This window comes from Cygnus olor, chromosome 8 (genome assembly GCF_009769625.2).
Source record: "Cygnus olor isolate bCygOlo1 chromosome 8, bCygOlo1.pri.v2, whole genome shotgun sequence".
Classification (NCBI taxonomy): Eukaryota; Metazoa; Chordata; class Aves; order Anseriformes; family Anatidae; genus Cygnus; species Cygnus olor.
Genome location: NC_049176.1, coordinates 20,258,743 through 20,280,203, shown reverse-complemented (window position 1 = coordinate 20,280,203; position 21,461 = coordinate 20,258,743). Strand labels below are relative to the sequence as shown.

At 39.1% G+C, this 21,461-nt stretch overlaps 1 protein-coding gene across 6 annotated transcripts; it reads left to right on the top strand.

Moving 5' to 3' along the window:
• The first annotated feature begins 1,608 nt into the window (after nt 1-1,608).
• PTGFR (prostaglandin F receptor) lies at nt 1,609-21,408 on the top strand. Of its 6 annotated transcripts, none has more exons than XM_040565697.1 (3): nt 1,609-1,826; nt 2,977-3,824; nt 19,153-21,408. In XM_040565697.1, exons 2-3 carry the CDS (start codon nt 3,036-3,038, stop codon nt 19,456-19,458), a joined length of 1,095 nt encoding a protein of 364 aa, XP_040421631.1. In that variant the 5' UTR covers nt 1,609-1,826; nt 2,977-3,035; the 3' UTR covers nt 19,459-21,408. The 6 variants fall into 6 exon arrangements, with proteins under 6 accessions (XP_040421631.1, XP_040421632.1, XP_040421634.1 ...); XM_040565698.1 differs by having other exon boundaries at nt 1,627-1,689; XM_040565700.1 differs by having other exon boundaries at nt 1,630-1,826; nt 2,977-3,503.
• Nucleotides 21,409-21,461: the final 53 nt, after the last annotated feature.

The window sequence follows — 21,461 nt, the reverse complement described above, 5'->3', positions numbered from 1 at the left end:
CATTTTTAGCAGCATGCTGAAACATCTGTCTTGAGGTTTTTCTGCTCTTTTCTTTGGCTTGATAATGATGTTTTAACTTCTGACTCCCAGAGTGCAGGGTCTTGAAGTACCAGCTTCATTGCTTCGCTTCAGACGGAGTTGCCCCTCATTTTGGGAGAGATGGGTGAAGAAATCTGGCTAGGAAAGAAAGGCATGGTGCAAAGTGTTTGTAGTATGAAGTCTCCATCTCTATTTCTGTCTGGAGGAGGAAACATAAAATAAACTATTTTCCTCTGAAATGTAATGTCAATAAATTGCTTTGAGATGGTTTTATATTTTATTGTGATCTTAAAAAAAAGAGCTTCTGGGAATTTATAGGTCCCAAACAGAACATTTTTTTTTTTTTTTGCTTGTTGCATGATAAGATGCCAAAACGTACAGGCATATTCAGGGAGAATGTCACTGCGTAGTGCTTTTAACTATTTTTGTATGTGACTTCAGGTACTATTTGAAAGAATGTTTTTAGTTGGCCTGTATTACCTCCGTGGTGAATTAGGGAGAGGCAAACTGTATCCATAGTATTCAAGGCATGAAGGAAAGCAAAACTTTAACACGTTTGTGACTTGTCATTTTTAAATAATTGCCTTGTGGAGCTAGCAGTAGTACAAATCAAGACTCTGTCTTAATGTAAGCAGATACATGTTTTCCGTCATTCTTACTCATGAAATATTCTGTAATATATTACAATTTGATTTTATATTTTGACCTTAATTTTATATTTTGGCTTATTTCTGTAGTAAGAGCTTTTAATAAAGATTCCCATTCAGGCCTGTTTGGTAGTCCTAGACATTGATGGATGAAAGAGAACTTAGAAGTCATCTGTAACTTCAAGCTGAGTATATGATGTGAAACCAAGAACCCTTGGATCTCTATGTCTCGTTCATCACTAACTCCTCATCTGGCCATGTTGATGTCATATTGCACCAGTGGAGAAATGCCCCAAGGAACGCTGTCAGCTCTGCGTGATCTGGTGGGTGCGAGGGCCGTGTGTCTGGTGATGTGCACCTCTACATCCCACGGCAGAGTTCCTGGGGGCTGCCCCCTCCTGAGCTCCCTGTGCACCGGTGAAGGGGATGGTTGGGAAGAATTGTGTGGAAAGCGAAGGGACACCTGGCTGGTAACAGAAGTCGGTTGCCCCATGAGCTGTTGCTGCCGTGGCTTCAGCACCGCTGGCAACACCTCCTCCCGCTTGGCTGTGGTGACCTTGCCGCGTGGACTCGTCCCCTGGTGCTGTGACATGACAAGGCAGCCCGGTCCCCGTCACCAGAGCTCTCTCTGCAACGGGGCACAGAGAGGCAGCACCTGCTCCGTGCTGGCTGGCGCAGGAGGGCCTCTCTCCTCCATCTCCCCTGCTCCGATATGGGGGCCGATCGCAGCCCCACAGGGGTGAGGCCTCAGCTGAGGGGCTCCGGGTGCCCGGACCACAGCGGGGGCTGCCGGAGCAGCCCAGAGGGGCTGGGAAAAGGCGGCCCTGGACTGCTGGGAGGGAAGCCGGGAGGGAGGGAGGGAAGGGAGGCCGGGAGGAGAGGCGGAGGGAGGGCGGGAGGCGGGCGGCGCCGGGCGAGCGGCGGGGGGGGGGAGGCGGCGGCGGCGGCGGGCCGGGGGGCTTCGTGCTGCTCCGCCGCGCCTCTGCTGGCACCAAGGACGGAGGTGAGGGGCGGCGACACCGGCACCGAGACTGGGACCGGCACCGGGACTGGGACTGGGACCGGCACCGGCATCGGGACCGGGATCGGCACCGGCACCGGGATCGGGACCGGCACCGGCAGCGGGATCGCGTAGGAGCGGTGCGCGGCGGTCGGTGGCGGGAACGGCGGGGAGGCGGTGGCGGTGTCCGGGGCTGCCGGTGGCGCTGGTGCCCGGCGTGGTGGGCTCGCCCCGCCCCGGGGCGCCGTGCACTTAAGGGCGCTGCTGGGGGCGAAGGGGCGCTGCGGTGGGAGCAGCCCTTCCACGTGCTCGGAAGGCTCGCTGTCACCGCTGTCAAAGCTGTCACTGCTGTTACTCTGTCATTCTGTCACCTCTGTCTCCGCTGTCGCCACGCTGGCAGGGTGGTGCGGGGAGGTAGGCGAGGAAGGCGCTGGGCCGGGGGGTTGCCGGCTGCGCCCCCCTTGAGCAGCCCGTAACGCCGGAGACGCGGGTGGCGTGGGCTTAGCCGGCTTCGTCGGACCTGGCTCAGTAACTGAGATACTTCGCTGCCTGTTTGCCTTACTAACGCCTGGCCATTTTTTTTTTTTTTTTTTTTTTTTTCCTTTTTGCGTGGGAAGTTTTTGCTATCAGGAATGTCCTGAGAGTAGAGATGGGAGATAAGGCGTAAAGTAGCTCGCAGAATTGGCTTCGGTATCAGAGGTCGGCTGCGGTGCACACTGGTACTTCAGCGAGCGAGCTGGGGACTTCAGGACCGGTTACGTTAAAGCTTTAAAACGTTGAGTTGTGAGAGGAGAATTACTTGGAAGATGTTGGGACATTGTTTTGAAAATAAATGCTTAACAGTGAGGGAAGAAAAATAGAGTGTGATTAGCATCTCAAAACACTCTAGTTGGAGTATTTCACTTTTGACTGTGGTTGGGTTGATAAATATTTTCATTCTAGGAGTACGTTACAAAAACATTTCTTTATATACGTAGTTTAACCACAGTAATGTATTGATGATTTCTCTGATTATATGTCCATGTGCATTATATATATGGCATACATTATCTGTATAATAGGCTTGCAGAAAATAACTGTAAACTACACGTATATTGTATCATGTGTGCAGATAATTGTTTTTTCCTGTGGCTGCTGCACTAAAATATGATGACATATCATATCGCTCAGAAAACAGGAAAATTAGATTTGTACCACAGACTAACATTATGGAATTTCTGCTTCAAATGTCATTTGAACAGTGGCATGCCTTTTACACTCTGTGTGTATTTTTTTTTTTTAATATTACAGATGCCTTTTGATTGCAAGACTGCTGAAATGTTTTGAACACTACTTCTCCTCTCCTAACCATGAACAGTTCAAAATCACCTGGGCTGGCTGGATTTGGAATCTTAAAAAACACAACCTGCCACACGGAGAAGAAGATTTCGGTTTTCTTTTCAATAATCTTCATGACAGTGGGAATTTTGTCCAACAGTCTTGCAATAGCAATTCTCATGAAAGCATACCAGAGATTTAGACAGAAATCAAAAGCATCCTTTTTGCTTCTTGCTAGTGGCTTGGTCATCACAGATCTCTTTGGCCACCTCATCAACGGAGCCATTGCAGTGTTCGTGTATGCGTCGGACAAAGACTGGATTCGATTTAACCAATCCAACATTCTTTGCAGTGTTTTTGGCATCTGCATGGTTTTTTTTGGTTTGTGCCCACTCTTCCTGGGCAGCGTGATGGCTGTTGAACGTTGCATTGGAGTCACTAAGCCAATATTTCATTCTACAAAAATGACTTCTAAACATGTGAAAATGATGTTGACTATGGTATGTCTGTTTGCTGTTCTTATAGCTTTGCTGCCTATTCTTAGGTTTAGAGCCTATCAAATTCAAGCATCGAGGACCTGGTGCTTCTATAAAACAGAACATGTTGAGGACTGGGAAGACAGATTTTATCTCTTACTTTTTTCTTGCCTTGGGTTACTGGCCCTTGCTATTTCATTCTTGTGCAATGCTGTCACAGGAATTACCCTCTTAAGGGTCAAATTTAAAAGTCAACAAAGACAAGGCAGATCTCATCATTTTGAAATGATCATTCAGCTCTTGGCTATAATGTGTGTTTCTTGCATTTGCTGGAGTCCATTCCTGGTAAGAGCCTAATGTGTTTGCCAATTTTTAATGCACATCACTGTCTAAAACTTATACTTTTTATCTCCAGGTTTAAAGGTGCTTTAGCTGCGATAACAGATCCATTCACATTTTAATGTATTAATTTTACAGCATATTGCCCGTGACATATGTACCTATGCATCTATAACAAAAATAGTAATTATTCTTCACTTCTGATCAAGAGTGAAGAAAATTGAACAAACTGTGCAGGGACTCTGAAGGCTTTATTTCCAGTGCTGTGAAGCAGACAGTGGTAGCAGAGTGGTGGTAGAATAACTTAAAGCAAATATTGAGGTTGGCCAAAAATTCAGTGAAATCTTGGAGTGGTAACTCTGTTTAGTCTGTACTGTGCTTTCTATCTTTTTTTTTTTTTATTTATGGTAGTCTGTTCATTGTTATTATTACAGTTTACTGCTACTTGCGAAATGTGTTACAGAAGATAACAGTTCAGAACATAAAAATCCTCCACTCCGTTAGCGGGATATTAAGAACTTTGTTTAAGAATTATGTTAAAAAAACAGGGTTGGCAGTGGATTAATGTAAAAATTCGGTTTAGACCTGATCAAGCTGGGTTTGTAATCTGGACAGATCACGGGCAAAACTCTGTGCACTTAGGGCTTTTTCTCAGCTGTCCCGGTTGTAACTTAGGACTGCTTGCTGGTAAATGCTGTGACTCTTCCAAAGCGGTAAGTGTTGCTCGGGATAGCATGTGCTCTGTCAGTGAGTAGTGTTAAAGGAAATGGGATTATGATACGGGAAAGAATTTGACGGCTTCTGTGGTATGATGGCATTATGAAGGCGGTATGGAAAATGACTCTGTTTACTCTAGTAAACCTGACTGAAGCAGTTTGAATTTTTTGCTAGGGTAAGAGAGGCTAAGTCACAAGTAATATTAAATCTTAATTTTGTTTCCTAGAAACAGTGTCCCATAGTTTTCCTCTGACGTGAACAAGGAGCAAATTTAGTTAGAGATTTACAAAAATAGAAATTTAAATTTGAGATCAGAATCGGCTCCAGCTGTATCTCATCTACTGACTGGCTATGGTATAGTGTGGAGGTACCTGAACTGGTTCTAAATTAGCTACTGATAATGGCCTAGCTGCAGCAATTGGGTATATCTGGCAGGTAGTAGCCAATTAACCCAGTACCATGGACATGAAGGTGAGTGTTGGGATATAAGTCTGCCTCTCTGAAATGCACAAAACCTCTGTCACTTTTGTTGAACAGCGACAGAATTGCCCCTGCTTCTCTGCTGATTTTTCTAGACTTGCTCTACAACATAGTTTAAATTCATGTTGGCTTTTGTCAGTATCCTGACTGTTGAATACACAGGATAAACAGTCATCCGAGCAGTGCAGAAAGCTTATGTAATGAGCTTTCTTCCAGTAACTTCCAACACTCTGAAATTCATCTGGGGCAAGCCACAGAATGGTTAGGTTATCAAGAAAAGTGTCTGAAGGGGTGGCTTTACTTTTCACAGCAAAACAGTATTTTATCCTCCACTGACATTTATTTTACTATAAAATAATTGTCTTTCTTGCACTTTGCAGGTTGCAAAGTGCAGGTTGCACTTTGCCTGTCAAAAGAGCTATAGCTGGTTTTCATTCAAAAGAGTTATTTTGTTCAACATTTGAAGGAACACAGAATTGCAACTACTCAGTTTGATTTTGGTAAATTTTTTATACCTTTCAATTTTTTAATTATAAAACTGTATATATATTTCAAATCTTGACAGTCTTTAATAAAATCACAGTGCAACATGTTACAAGTATTGGCCTTCATCTAGGTTGTAGTCGACAATGAATTATTATACCAGCACATCTTTTTTTTCAGAGCTGTTTCAGAGTTTGGTGTTCTAATCAGCTGGTGATATACACCTGTGAATGACTTCTTGCTTAGTTTTGTACTTGGTAATTTTTGAGAATGGATTGCAGATGAAGGTGATATACCAGCAACTCTGGTCTATTCATCAAGTGCTGTATAAATTCAGGGTGCAAATTTCTGGCACTCTGTGTGTTGTAGGCTCTCGATGCTTTGCTTCTAGATCTCTTTAAACAAAATGAGCCAAACAATCACTAAAATTATCCTGGCAGTATGGACAAATATATGTTAGAAATGAGAAGTTAAAAAGTCAGTGTAAGGTCGGATTTAGATCTTGAAACAAAGTTTGAAGGAAGCGAACAATTAAAGTGTTAGTCACAGAGTTGGAAAGTCTGGGAAATGCAACAACAGCGAGCGAGTCCTTTGTGGTATTATCTTTCTTAGCTATTAGGATCATAGAGTATGCATCAAAGCTGTCTCTGAACTACAAATTTTACTCGGTTTTGATAGCATTCTGATCACTGAATAGAAGGAGAATTGTAAGCACTGTGCCGTCATAGCAAGCTTTACTGGACAGGAGTGGAGCATGCAGATTCAGTGGAATAAAGTTTTGCCAAGAACCTACTAAAGTGCTACAACAAAGAGATCTAGAATTTGTTAAGGCATATGGTTTACGATGAATTGCTGATCCAGATCTACACATCCTATTTATCTGCAATCTCTCAGGGCTTTTGATTTATGAAATGAATGGTTTAGATTCCATAATTTATTCAGCATATACCTATATAAGTATTTATTGGAAGGCATCCATAGGTGCAATTATTTCTCAAAGTATGTAAATACATGTTAGTTTTACATCCATTTGCTTGTATGATTTTTTTCTCAACATGAAATCCAGAAGTCAGTGTCAATCTTTGAGAATTTTACCCATGCTCTCTACCCACAGAGTCACATATAATAAAATATGTTTATATACATATACTGTTTGTGTACAATAAAACCTTATTTGAGAGTGAACTGCCTCAGTCTAACCAAAGCTATTAGAAACCAAACAAACATTTGGAAGAGAAGGCAGAGGAAGGCAATACAGTTTATGCCACATGTGGTTTGCAGATACGAAAGTTTAGATTTATTTGGTGTGACTCGCCATCTGACAGGGGGGTTGGGTTGTTTATTTTTCTTCTGCTTTTAATCTAGTCTGGTGTTATGTCAATTGTCATACGTGCATGGCTACCCAATAGCCATGTCTATCCAATATTGTAATCCAGTGCAGATTTTCTTTACTGTTACACTTTATTTTATATATATTTTTTCAAGTGGAGTTATGTATTCAATCGCTGCCCTGTGCTAAAATCACCTTTAAATAACATTGGACCCTGAATCATTCTTTATGGTGTCTGGTGTGGAACTGAGCTTGACTTCTGCACCTGTTCAGGGGTGATGAACTTGTTTTGATGTTTTGGTATTTAAATACTTTAATATTTAAATATCATTTAATATTATATATAAAAATATATTATAATCTATCACCACCTCTGTTTTAAGACTCCTGGAGATCTGGAGCATTTTTCATAAGTGGAGCCCATTGTCTGGATCATGTGGATCTCTGCCTGGGACTGTTGGACAGGGATTTCCTGCTGTTTTATTTTCTGAAGCTTTCTCTTGTCTTGTGTGCGTCTCAAAACAGACAGCTTTCTCAAGTTTTCTGCCACTGAGTGGGAATCCTTCCTTAATGGAGTATCAAGGTGAGAAGAGGAATGTCCACAGAGTCAATGTTATTCCTTAAATTCCTCCATAATTCTTAAATGCAGACAGTGAGGGATCTGCTGTCTGGGAGTTACCAACCTGTTTCTTCCTTTATGGGGAAACATTTATCTCCTTTTGAGGAGTTGAAAGGGGCATGAAACTGACACAGAACAGCTAGTGAAATTCATGAGTTTTCTGAGAGTCCTTGTGGTCAATGGTTCACAGAGGCACATTTATTCTAACAGTCCAAATCATTTAGCTTTGTGGTGGGTAATTCAAGGAAAATATGTTCTGAAGATAGCGACATCAACTTCTCTGTGTAGTAAGCAATCGTTTTTCCATCCTTGCTAGTCTTAGTCCTTTGCTAAGGATACACAAATTTTGTTGGATAGATGCAGTTCCTAGGGCTTGGATTCCCAAAGCGAATAGCTGCACTGGAGTGTTTTGTGACAAGCATCGCTGATGAAACAGATTGTTTTATAAATCCGATCTTTTGGCAGTGACTTGATGTCTGGCCTGTCATGAAACAGCTTGGTTTTGGAGCTATGTTCACATCAGCAGATTCTGACTTTCGTACAACAAGTCCTGTGGGGCTCAAGGGATAAACACGTTTTAAGTTTTGTTTCTGGGGAAGCAAAGTGAATTTCCTGTAATTACAGACAGGAGAGGTTTATTTCAGAGTGAATTTGTCTACAGGAATAAATTATGACATGGAGAAAATTCTAATATTTTTCATGTTTGGAACATAGCCTGAGAAAAGTACTTTTACCTTTAAATTTAAATTATTTTTGTTAAGATCTTTTTTCTATGCAACTACCTGAATCATTTCATTCTAGTTTTACCTCCCCTCTAACTCAAAAAATAGCTGCTCTTTTTATTTTTTTTTAAAGATTTCAGCTATTTATTTCATATGGTTATATCAGCTTTTAGTCAGTTGCTTTTTTTTACTGCCTAGATTAATTTGTAGCCATCACTTCTCAAGTCATCTCTTACCTTTCCAATGTGTTATTCTAATTGCTTTGCTCTAAACTTGTTCTGAGTTCTTGTCCTCAGATTGTCATATGCAATGAGGCTTGGTGGTTGTGCACGTAGGGCTTCATTTAGCTTCCATTTTGGTGAATCAGTCCAACCTAGATGTCCAGCCTTAGTGGTCGTGCTGCTGGAGGAGGCAAGAATATTAGCATAGCACTGCCCATGCTATGCTAATAAGATCTTGGTGCAATATCCTTACCCTGACCTCACAGCCCCAGTTGCTCCACCAGGTATTTCAGGTGCTGAGACAAGCTCACGGTTGATACATGATAAAGGAGGTTGTTGCATGATAAAGGAGGTTGATGCATGATAAAGGTTGATACATGATAAAGGAGGTTGATGGGTTGCAGGTTTTACACTAACTAAATTCTAGGCCACATAGTTACATATAATGTAGGACACTTTGCTCTACATGGTAATCCTCTGTGCATCTCGTCTTAGTATTTTTGTGTGCATGGTCATATATATACATGCACAGTGACACTTTTCCAGAAGTTTATACCTGTGTTACCCTTGAAGTGTTCTTCTGTATTCTCTTACAAATTGTCAGTTTGAATTTCCTTTATATTTACATATAATTATATATGCAATGGAGATCATTTATAGAGGCTTGTTGCTTTATTAATGCTGTGTTTGCCTTCAAATATTGCTAATTGCATTGTCTCTACAACAAAATATTTACCTAAAAGTTCTCTTGTGCACTCTGGCTGGTGATTTTCATAATTGGGAAATGCAGCTGAGCAGCAGCAGACTCAAGAAGTTCCAAAATGCAGGTCCGTGCCCTGCCTTGTGGCTGTGTATGGGACAGCCTGCCGGATCTCCTGGGTGGCTGCTGTGTGGGCACTCTGTGTTACACAGCCACTGGCAATATATGTTGCTGGTCAAAGCTGCCGCCACCATGAGCTTGCTGTGTCTGCACAGGCACTGTGAACAGAGAGTGGTCTTTGGAAGAATAAATAAGGCTTTCAATTTTCAGTCATCTGTTTCTGAAGACTGAAGGAGATACTCTAAAAGACTTTCAGCTAATCTTGTAGCTTTGAATACCATTGTAAAAGTTATAATCTCAGGGAAAAAAACATACCACATGCTAGGATAAGGGCTCTCACTCTCCTTAATATTGTGGAGTTTTAATTGCTTGCCAAATTTTTCAATATATCTTTTAACGCTGTGCAAGTTCAATTACTATTCTTGCTTGAGTTTTTCTGAATGACTTTCTGATACTCAAGGTTGTGTCACTGAAATGTTACTGTGCCATTTCAAACATTCTAGCCCAAAATATATTCTGGAATAAATTGCTGATTTAGAGATTAATGAGATTGTGGGAAAAGGAACACTATTTTTGACTGAGTCATACTGAAGGGTATGCCCACCTAAAATGATACTGCATTTGAAAGTTACTATTTTAGTGTTCAGAGTTGGTCTGTGCCTGTGTTCACCTTTTACAGTTTGTAGAGCTGTTAAGGTCTTTGCCTTTCTGAGAAATATGATTCATTTTTTAAAAATGTTTTTAACTGTGGGCCGGGGCTTAGTTTATCATAGACTACTTAGAAAATGTATTAAATGTGGCTATGTTTGTAATGCAAATGTAAACGTTTACCTCCCTCTCACAGAAGTCAGGGAGTTGAGCTGCTGAAATATTCTCTCAACAATAAAGAAGTTCTGGAGAAGAAAAGGAAAGTAGTCAGCATATTGTCCTGTGGTAGGGATGGGAATGAGGAAAGGAAGAAGAGCTGAGGCTGACAGATTGTCCTTTACTAGAGACTTTTGGAGAAGCATAATTATAGTTTTTGTTATTCATGTTTACTTGTGCTGTTTAGAAAATAAAGCCGCCTTCTGAAAATGCAGTGCCATCAGAATGCAATGAGGTTGGTTTGCTTTGGAGAGATAAAATACAGAAGGCAGGATTCCAACTGTGTGAAAACATTGCGTTTTCAAAACAACGGGGTACTGTTTTTCTTTCAAAATTGCTTGCCACTTGATTTTTAAATTCATATTATGTATACAGTATTAAACCACAAAGTTTAAAATGGAAACAATATTTAATTCCAGATAGATGTCAGTGACTATCACAGATTTTTTATTTTTAAATTTCAAGTTGCCATCTCAAAAAATCAAATTCTGAAAACCTCAGCCAAATTACTGTTCCTAACCTCCCCTTCTTTATTCAGTTACTAAAGTTTTCAGATGCTGTGATTGATATTGAAAAGTAAGTCAATTTGAGATACTTTCCAGTTTTGTTTGATATGAGTGGATTCTTTTTCTTTCTTAGGTATGACACTTATTCAGGCCTTTCTTGCTTGAAAATATCGTGCACTGCATAACCGTTTTTGGAAAATGTCATACACTGCATAACCATTTTTGGATTGTTATTTTAGGAAAGATCTTTCTCCTGACTATCAGAAGCCTTTAAATGGTAAACTTGTTGCTGAAAAGTCTCTGGGACAAATACACTCACACGGAAAAACTCCAGAAACTCTTCTGTACTCACCAGGTTTAACAGGACAGACTTCAGTGTGCAATATACATTCATATATTTTGTGAGATATTTGTTGTGTTATTATGGTGTTAATTCAAAATCTTAAGTTTTTCATGGTGATCATAAATGCTTTCTAGCATAAGTTATTTATCTCAGTACTGGCGTAGAATCTGTTGATGTCTGAGAGAATGCATTGTTTGGATCCACTTCTGTGAAATAGGCTGTTTAGCTTGAAAATAGAGCAATTCTGATTCAGGTCTTTTCATTCTTGTTTCACCTGCTCTTAAGACTTAAATTTTACATTTAAATATTCAGAAATAGCTAAATTGTGACTGGTTACTTAGGTTATAAACTCCCTGAGGAAGGAAGGTGTATGCGTGTATAGTGCCTACAGTTTACAGAACAGGAGCACAATCCCGTGCTGGGATCTGTGAATGCTGCTCTTACACATCATAATGGTCAGGTAGCAGAACATTGCCAAAATCATTTACACCAGGAATTACAGTGAAGTTTGAGGAATTGCAGTTCATTCTTTTGGATTTATTTTCATATTGAATGAGGTGAAACCGCTGACGAGGTGAATGAACCTCAGCTGTGTTGGAGGTAAAGCACTGCCTCTTGCCGAAGGATTCCTCTTTATCTGTTGCAAACAGAGCAGGAGAGGAGTGGAGAGCAGCTCTAAGCTCTTTCTTAGGTCCTCTTTTTAATGAGCCCCGTGAAGAGCTGTGTGTGCCAAAGCACAGGTTTCAACAGCACTGGAGCTGTTTTTCCATGATTGCCTGCAAGAAGCTGAAGATGATCCTTTATGTAAAATATGTCCGAAACTGAGTTTTTAAAGAAAATAGGGCCTCACTAGTAAATTCCCAGAAACTAAGAATTTCTCATTGGAGAACCAGAAGTTAATGACTGATCTCCAGCTGCTTGCCATCCCAGACCCTTGTGCTGCCAGCTGTCTCAGGTGGCTTGAACTGCGTGTTAGCTCACTGTGCCTGTGCTGCATGGCCACCCTGAAGTTACGGGAGTGAGTGAGGATGTAAAGGACATAGTGAGTCTGCCTGTGAGCAACCTCATCACCCAAGTTACGACCGACATTAGGATGTGAGGATATGGGGAGGAAGACTGTTGTTCCAGTGGGGATGTGGACAGTTGCATTCCCATCTACCTCACTGTGCAGAATGGTGTTAAAACAAGAAGATGAAGCAGGAAGTAGGTAAGGGTCCATATAAGTGATAGCAGTTTGTTTTAAGGTTTGCAATACATTAGTGTGTTAGAAATATAAATGAATGTACTTAGTAGTCATTTATGTTTACCAGGAGCGTGGGTTTGCAGAAGTAGTGAGAAATAAATCACTCTTAAATGGAGATTTGATTTTTTTTTCTTCCATCTCCACCTTAAAGGTCATCCAGCTGCACAGAAATCCCTTATATTTACCAACATTAAAAATAAAAATATTCCAAATTAAACATTCCAACTTGGTAAATCTAATACTAATTCATTAGCACTGATATTTCGGTTCATAGCTTGTCAGTGCACTTCTACAAAGAGATGTATAGAATAAGTTGCTTTAATAAAGTTTTTTATATATATATATATATATATATATATTTATAACAGTAAGGGAACATATCACATCTTCCTTTGCCTCCAGCCAGATCTGCAAATATTGAAAATTAGATAGTACAAGTCATTAAACAACTAGTACTTCAGTCCATATTTAAAAAGATCAAATTTTTCTCCACTGGATATGCTGTATATATTGTAAACATAAACATGCATAAAATATACTTACAAGTTAACATCTCTTTTTTTTTTTCTTTTTTTCTTTTTTTCCCAACACCCATGTAATCAGCACCATAATTTCTCAGACTATTTATCTGAAGGTCTAACTCCACAGGTAGACAATAGGTTCATTTCTTTTTTAGACTTGTCATCACTTGAGGTCTTGCAGGCATGATGACACATCAATGCCATCTGCATGTCTGAGCTCTAGAAGAGGTGAAGAGGCCACTATGTGGTGTGACTGACTCACCGTGGAATTCTTCTCCCTTCTTATCATGCTTCTAGTATGTATGGATATCTTTTGTTTTGGTGGTATTTGCCTTGAAAGCCAGTGTATATGTGCCATTCCTCTGAAACCAAGGAGCGATGAGTCCAAGGAATCCTTGGAGAATTCAGCCTAATTCTTGGATTGTTGGACAAAAGTAACAGTGCAGTAACGTTTGAAAAGCCAGTCCGCTTGTAAGCCATGGATTTGATCCTGTGCATAACAGTAATTAAATACTGAATTCATTCTATAATTGTGGACCTTTGCAGCTCCTTTTTCCTCCTATTGATTGTCTGTATACTGTCTCCTTTTTCTGTATTTCTACAGCTCTTCTCCCAGTATTAAGTATTGTCATTCTTCCTTTGGGTTATTTGTAGCATATCAGTGAGAGAAGTTCTGTTCCTTCTAAAACAGTGAGAATATTTATTTAACCAATAAAAATGTGATTATTTTCCAAATGCATGTGAAAGCCTGAAAAAACAGAGCAATACAAAAGAAGTGATATGCTAGTTCCTGGCTTTGAAGCTTTTCCCAACTGACCCTAATGGAAGAATGGATGGATTCTGACTACATATAGTCTTTACTCTAAATACTTATTTTGTTAGATTCTGTTTCTCAGGATGGTCCTTGTTAGAATACTCTATTGTTTTCTGGTCCCAGAACACATAGCAGTTGTCCTGTAAAGTTTCAGCATTACCAAGTAAAGAATATTTTCATTTTATCTGTAAAATTTATTTTCTGTGCAAGAGATTTTTGTTGTCTTGTTAGGCAGCAATACATTCTTTGCCCTATGGAGGCAGGCTTTTTTGTAGCTTTAAAATATGCAGCTCAAGAAACAGCTTGTTTATTTGACTTTGATATGGATACTATGTCTTTTCATTACGAAGTGAGTCATTTACTCTTTTCAGTGCTAAACTTCTCCCTATCCATATTCATTGTTCTCTCCGTTCAAATAAGTTAATCAATTAAGCTGCTAGTGTAATTACATTGTCAGCTAGCTGAACCAAAGTATTTGTAATTTTGAGGAAGAGGAAAGGAGAGAAGGAAAAAGAACCATCAATCCCATTATTGAAATTATCTGGATTCTTTTGGAGAAACAAAGAAGTGGCCTGGAATGTTTTTCTTCGAGCCCAAGCTGAATATATGTTACTGTAAAACAGATGCAGACAGCTAGCCTCCAAAGAAAAAGTTGTCAGAAAATAAAAGCTCAATTTTCAGTTAATGTTTGCTAGCTTGTGCACACCAAAAATCCTTCTTTTTATGAGGCTTACTTCATAATTGCATTTTTGCCTTATATAGGACATGATCATGCCAAAGGCAGTTAACAAAATATAAAGAGTGAGTATAATGTCATGGCACTTTATATTTTGTTCAGTAGTTTTGATAAATTCTTGCATACATAAAAATCTCATTTCAAATGATGCTTCCAAATGTTTGCTCAGAAATTATATTGTCATACATAAACATTTTGCAGGGAGCTGTAAAAACACAGATGGAGAAATTATCCCACTGACTCTAATGGCACAGTAATAGAATGTGATAAACTTGTAAATCCTCTGCAGACCTGAGCCTGATTGAGGAGAGTGGAAAGCCCAGGATAACTGAATGTCTTCAGCAAGGAGTGATTATAGAGCAAAGTCAGATGGAGCTGACTGAGCTGCTGGATAACAAACATCCACAGTGCCCTGTGTGCATGTATGAATAATGGAAGTTCCAAAAATTACTGGAAGTTCAAAATTATTATTATTTTTTTATACTTAAATACAAAATTAAATATGCTTTTGTATCCATGGAGAGGAACACAGTCAGAATACCACCTGTGTGGTTTAGGAGAAGCGGACGTGCACCTCTGGGTTCAACACAGGCATCGATGGCAGTGGTACAAGTACTCTGCAAATACTGGGAGAAAAAAATGGACTTCCTTACATTGATGGAAATTCTCAGAAATGCTTTAACTGGAATCCAAAGAAAGAGGAAGAGGTTTAGGAGGGTCTGCAAGGTTCCCACAGAGAAACGGAGACTAGAGGTTGACCTACAGCGGAAGAGAATTTCTGATATTTGTTTGCAAATAACAAAAATGGCCTGTCTGCTCCGCTTTCCGTATCAATCTCTTGGTGACTGTTTTTTATCCAGTTTCCTGAAGTCAAGGATAGAACATGGATTTAGAGCTTATGAGCTGAAGTGCATCAAAGTAGTTCTACAATTTGCCTTATTTCCTAACTAGCTTTAAAGTCTGCTTCTTGTTTTGACTGGCTGTCCTTGAGTACTAACAGGAATGTGACTAAGCAGCACTGCCATTTAGTTTGTTAGTTGTTCTCATCTAATTGAGATCCAATTGGAAGGGAAATTAAAGACATGCTGTTTATATTTGGAGAGTGGTGTGAAGCTCTGGAGTTATTATTATATATATATATATTTTTCAGTTTGTTGCACTGAGCTCTGTCTCTAAGGGAAGTGACAGTTCTCTGATGCTATATGCAGTTGTAGAAGTCAATGATTTCAAAATGTTTTTAAAACTTTTCCATCTGACTTTTTGGAACTTGCAAAGTAAGCTTTGGTTTTAGTGAAACCTAAGAGGTTAAAAAAAAAAAAAAAGAATGGAGAAGTTTAATTCATTGTGTCAAGTCCTTGCCTGACACAAATTTGGACTTCTTTATATTTATTTATAGGGATAGGGAATTCTCAGGTCTTACCTTAAACCAGCAAAGACTAACATGAGTCAGAGTAATTTTATATCTTACAAGCAGGCAGCCTTGGTTTGAAAAGTCATTGTTTTTCACTGATGCATTTATTGTTACTTTCCTAAAGAAAGTTTGAATTGTATTGGTTATATCATGTGATACTTTCATTTTTTTTTTTTTTCATAAGCCAGGAAGAAGTATTACAGCTGTATTCATATAAACATTGTATAACTCAGCAAAATGCCATTTGGATTTTTACAGTTCTAAATATGTTAGAAAATGTCATGAGTTACATTTATTATTTACCATCTGAGGATTAACTTTTTGAGTCACGCCGCTGGATCAGCATGGATATTACAGTCAGCTGTAGAGATCAAAGGCAACCAGATGTGATGCTGTCCTGTTGTGCCTCTTCCTTCTTCCCACTTGCGTACTGCTGTCTATAAACAACACAATTCCTTAATCATATTAACCTGGTGGACCTGCAGGAAAGGAAAAAAGCGCATCATTCTTTGAATTGGTTTCTCCACTTTGAACTAATTATTGAGTGGTATTAGTCAAATAAGAAGAAAAATGACCTTTCTGTGCCTTCAGAGGAGGTCCCGCTCTCATAAGTTGGCTTAGCATTGCAGCAAGCGCTGGTTCCCATTCCTGAGCTGGTGACTTGTGCCAGTTCAGTAACAACTTTCTCACACCCAGGGAGCAAATACAGACTGCCTGAATGTTTTGATTCAGTGAAACACTTTAAAGAGATGGTAGTGTATTAAGCCTTTCTATCATTCATAGTTTTAAAATGACTTGAAACTGAAATTAAATAAGGATGAATATGAAAGTGTGATATAAATAATTTATATTGACCTTGCTCCATTCTAACCCTCTTCAGCTAGAGTTTAGGGTTTGTTCTACAAATCATCAGATGGCTTTTTAGAAAAGCTGCAGTAGCAAGACATGTTCCCCTCTTTGTCCTCTCTTTGTGTGCAGTCGGCGTTATTTGACTGGAGTCTTATGTGTTGTCTCAGATGTGGAAGAGCTTCCAGGACAGTGCAAGTTGTTTGGAGGAACAGAAAAGCTATTTCACTTCATACCCAGAGATGATGTGATGGTAACATGTCTGTCACTGCTGCTGCTCTGGCACAAGCGTTTTAGGATAAAAATACTTAGGAATCACCCATGCTTGGAGCTTGACTGAGATTCTCTGTCTTATTTCAGGCCTATATAGAAATGTCAGCCTCACAGAACTTAAAAAGTTGGGATAATATTTTGTATTGATTTTAGTGATACAAATAAAAGGGAAAGTTTCTAATTTCTGAATAACACTCCCAAATAATTTTAGAAAAAACTTATTGTATGAAACAAAATTTGTAATTAACATTTTATCTCAATACTTCCAGTACTGGGATTCACAGCTGACTTGCTTAATCATTAACTATGTAAATAAGCTGTAGTTTCTATTTTCTACATGTACTCAAATACATTGTTTTGTGCACATCCAGTATTCACAAGAAGTGACTTAAATGTCCTGGATGAAGCTTATCCACTTATCAGAATCCATAAGATTATATATCAAATTTTCTTATCATTAGATAGCACTTTAAGGTAATACATAATCAAAACAGAAGGACTTTATGTTTAGCCAGCAAGTTGAACAGAAAATGAATAGATTCATTCAGAGGTGACAAATACTAAATAGAAAGGAATCTCTCAAGTTTCCTAGAAAACATGTAAGAAGATGATAGTTTTTCAAATTGCAGATGGAGCTACTCTTAAATGGCCAGTTCTGCTGCCTCCTCTTCCAGGCATTGAAATTAATTCCAAATGAATTCTAATTCATTTGGATTTGGCATTTATTAAGTTTACAGAATGCAAGAGAAGAAGAACAAATGGAATTTTGAAGTACCGACAGAAACATAAAGCAGCAGATTAGGAAGCTAGATATCTGTATTAAACCAAACATACAATATATCGGATGAGGATGTTGGTCTGAACTCTGTTGTGCTGTTATTTGCTGTCCAGTCCTACTTGCATGAGCAAGGAGTACTCTGTCTGAGTTTGGCTTGTGGTGTTGGACCTCTAATAAATAAAATGTAGGACCATGCTGAGAAAGCATCCTGTGCAGAAGCCAAAGGAGTTGTCCAAGTTTGGGTGGTCTGCTGATGTCAGAGAGGAATGCACCCAACGGTTGTGGGGTGAAAAGCAGATTCAGGGAACTGACTTGTAGCTGTTTGTGTTGGCATGGTGTTCAGACATTCCTCCTCCTCCTCGCACCGTTTCCCAGCTGTGCCTCTGCCAGTCTTACCAACTTCCCTAGGAATGTTCTGTGGGCTCTCTTCTCTGCCCTGACAGACCTCCATGTAGAAATGCTTAACCAAATCCTTAACTAAGCACAGTCTCCTTTTATGCATTCACTCTACTCCCCTATGGAAGTTTATACCTAGATGTGGTGACCTGCAAGCTACAAACAGGGCCTAGAGAATCATTTTAAAGAAGTAAAAATAGGTTTGCTGGAATCCTAAGCAATAGTTTTTTTCTCTTTCTCTCTTCATTCACTTTATCTTTTTTTTTTTTTCCAATGTTCCTCTTTGTGAAAATAGGACTCTGCACTTGTACAGACTGGCCCTACCTCTCATCACACAATAAATCAGTATACTCATAACATCAATTGTAAAATATCTAATTTCTTAGTTACTTAACTGTATCACTTTAAATGCTTTGGAACTGAAAGCCTTACAGTGTTTCATCTTTCTACCAAAAAAGTCTTCATGTGCTTTTAACATTAATAATAGAGAGAGATAATTTACCATCATCTGGCAGATTCCTGGCATTGTACAGTCAGGCTTTCTTCATGCACGAACTCAGGTTACAAAACCTCAGTGGTGGAAAGTCTACAAAAGAGGTCTCTGTGGGGCAGGAGCCCCAGTACTGTGTGTTTCAGTAGGGCTGGTGTTTCAAAGATTAGGCTGCAGCCCTGCAAAGCTGGGTGCCAGACACGGCTTACAGAGCCGTACTGGGCTGGTGTAGCTGTTGGATACCCTCTGCCACAAGTAATCCTGCTGAGCTGGACTGGGAAACTAAAGGGGTGGTGGATGTCTCTCCATGTGTTGCAGCATTTTCTTTGCCTCCACAGGTGAATGAGACCCTCAGTAGCTCCATTGGCAAGAAGAAGGTTATTGGTGGTCTTTGTCACCATGGATTAAATTTTCCTAGAAACCTCTGAACCTCTTCTCTGGTGTAAATAAATTATGTTGTGTTGCAGCTTAAAATGTATGAATCTTCTTGATAAAATCAAGGTGCTATATTCTTTATGCAGGCTTGGAAAATGTGAAAAAGTAAATACCCTTTGTAAAAATGTCCTGATCTAACAGTGGCCTCTATCCTTGAAAAAACCCAGCCCTGACAGTCTTGTGAAGGCGTGAATATTAGAGATAATGTTGAAATGATTTCGCTTATTTACATGCTCACTTGACATATTTTTTTTTGATATATAATTTTAAAATGTTCCATTTTCAGGTGACAATGGCCAGAATTGGGATAAATGCAAGTCGTTCAAAGGAGACCTGTGAAACAATACTTTTCGCTCTCCGAATGGCAACATGGAATCAGATTTTAGATCCCTGGGTGTACATTCTTCTCCGGAAAGCCGTACTTAAAAACCTGTACAAGATCACGAGGGGATGTTGTGGCATGCACATCATAAACTTACACATGTGGGAGCTCAGCTCCATCAAGAATTCTTTAAAGGTTGCAGCAATATCTGAGTCACCAGTAAGTTCCAAACAAATAAATCTACAGCCACTCAGTTCTACAGGGCAATAAAGTTAAATATGGTGTAAGAAGAGATGATGGAAGCAGCGCTCATACACGGGCAATACCTTACAATGAATTCTAAGGCTCAGTGGTTTGGCATTTGTTTTAAATTGTGAGTGGTTTGCTCTTGTTGCTTACCAGTTTGACATTGTTACTCCAACAGATATGCTTGAATGTTTTAATTCACTTTAGTATACATCCCTTCCAAAACTGGTTGTAGAATGATAAATCATCCTGGATTTTTCACTTCCAGGTACTACAGTGAACAGGGTTCCTTATAGTGACCCCTACCGAGTCCTTTACCTTAGCAGGATTCTTAAGAAAACATACAAGTGAGAAAATGATCTCCAAGATGTTTTTTTAAAGGGGTAGCTGTACCTACCAGTAATACCCCCAAATCCTTTGCAAAGTCACTGCTTCCTAGGGTAAAGTGCATCATCCTTTTACCTAAGCGTATTCTTTGCTTATAGGCAAGGAATTTTACAATTGAATGTAGAAAAGATGTTTTGCTTCTGGCCAGCGTACTAAATGATCTAGTTTGCTTGGTTCCTTGACTTGACCTCCTAATTATTTACCATTGCATGAATATTTGGGAGAGCTGCAAACATCATCAGTGTAAGTGTTCCTTTCCAATCACTGATAACATGTTAGGTTCCCTGTGGGAACACAGAAGTAGATCAACTCAGCTTGCTTGCGGTTACATTTTTAGTTCTATCAGTGAGTTTTAAGCCTTCTCAATAAATTTTGTTGAAATTAACAGAATAAAGCTGTGGTTAGCCTGTATAAAGAGTAGGGCTTTTTTTTTTTTTCCTAAATTGAGGAAAATTTCTTGAAGGGTTTCCCTAATACGTATACTGAAATGCTCATAAGGTACCTCATAAGGCTCCATTTGTAAAAGGTCATGCGTATCACATGTGAAATAATTGTGTGAACAAATGAGCAGCTCTACAGGGAACTGCGCTGTGATTGTGGTTTCTGTTTGTGAAAGCAAACTGCATACTCAGTGTTTGCAGGGTATGTGTCTGAAGCGCTGTGTACATTTAGTATATTTGAAGGTGTCAGAAAATTACAAGGACTTTACACAGGACTATACCCTGCACCTCTAATGCTGCTAAAAGATGCGTTGGCTTTTGTGACTGTACTTTCTTTAGAAGCAAAATTGTCAGTATCAGAGACTGTGTAGCAGAAGGATTATTTTTCATATAGAAATGTCTAATGTTATTTTTACCTACTTAACTTCAAGTAACAACATTTGCAAATTGTTGATATATTTGGACTAAGTAGATAAAAATTGATTCACCAAGAAGACAGTTTGAGAGACCAAAACTATTCACTAAGTACAAATTCATGTTGTATATGAGAATAGTTTGAGTCAGAAAATAATAATAATAAAAAATGATTTAAATAGTTCAATTTTTGTTTTAAGAGTTATTTCCTTTTTATTTTAAAAAGGTTTAAAAAATATGGGTTACATAAACTTGTAATGAAATGAAATGGCTTCATTTACCCTAAGGAATTTGTCTGTGATTTATTTTGTCAATCACAGAGTTCATAAAATGTGTACAGATTTGATGCTGGTATAAGCTCAGCACTGTTGCTTCTTGTGGGTTCTGCTGAAATCTGGGAGTATTCAGTCAGTGCTCAATTTGGCCTTTTCATTTCGTAGAATGTGATGCCAGTGTATCTATTGACATAAATTATTTGTTCTTTAAGGAAGATAGTTGTTTTAGCAGCTGCAGAAAAATGTTGGTTCGTAAATTGTTGAGGTGTTTGATCAGTGAATGAAGCTCATCAATGTTCCATTTTGTTATGTGAATAAATGTAGCTTGTGTAGTCCGTAATGGTTAACTTGTAAAACAACAAAAAAAAAGTTTATATGTATATGTGATTTCTTATATTTTGTGTACTATTACATACTGAATGTAAATTGCAGAGCCTCATTAAAGTTATCAAACTGTATCTTGAGAGTTATGATATTTTTTTTATATGACAAAAAGAGAACCTATGTTGCT

Excerpts from the sequence above, each read along its gene's own strand:
- PTGFR (XM_040565697.1), top strand. The coding sequence starts at position 3,036 with ATGAACAGTTCAAAATCACCTGGGCTGGCTGGATTTGGAATCTTAAAA. Across the intron at positions 3,825-19,152 it reads TTTGCTGGAGTCCATTCCTG|GTGACAATGGCCAGAATTGG; the intron begins GTAAGAGCCTAA and ends TTCCATTTTCAG.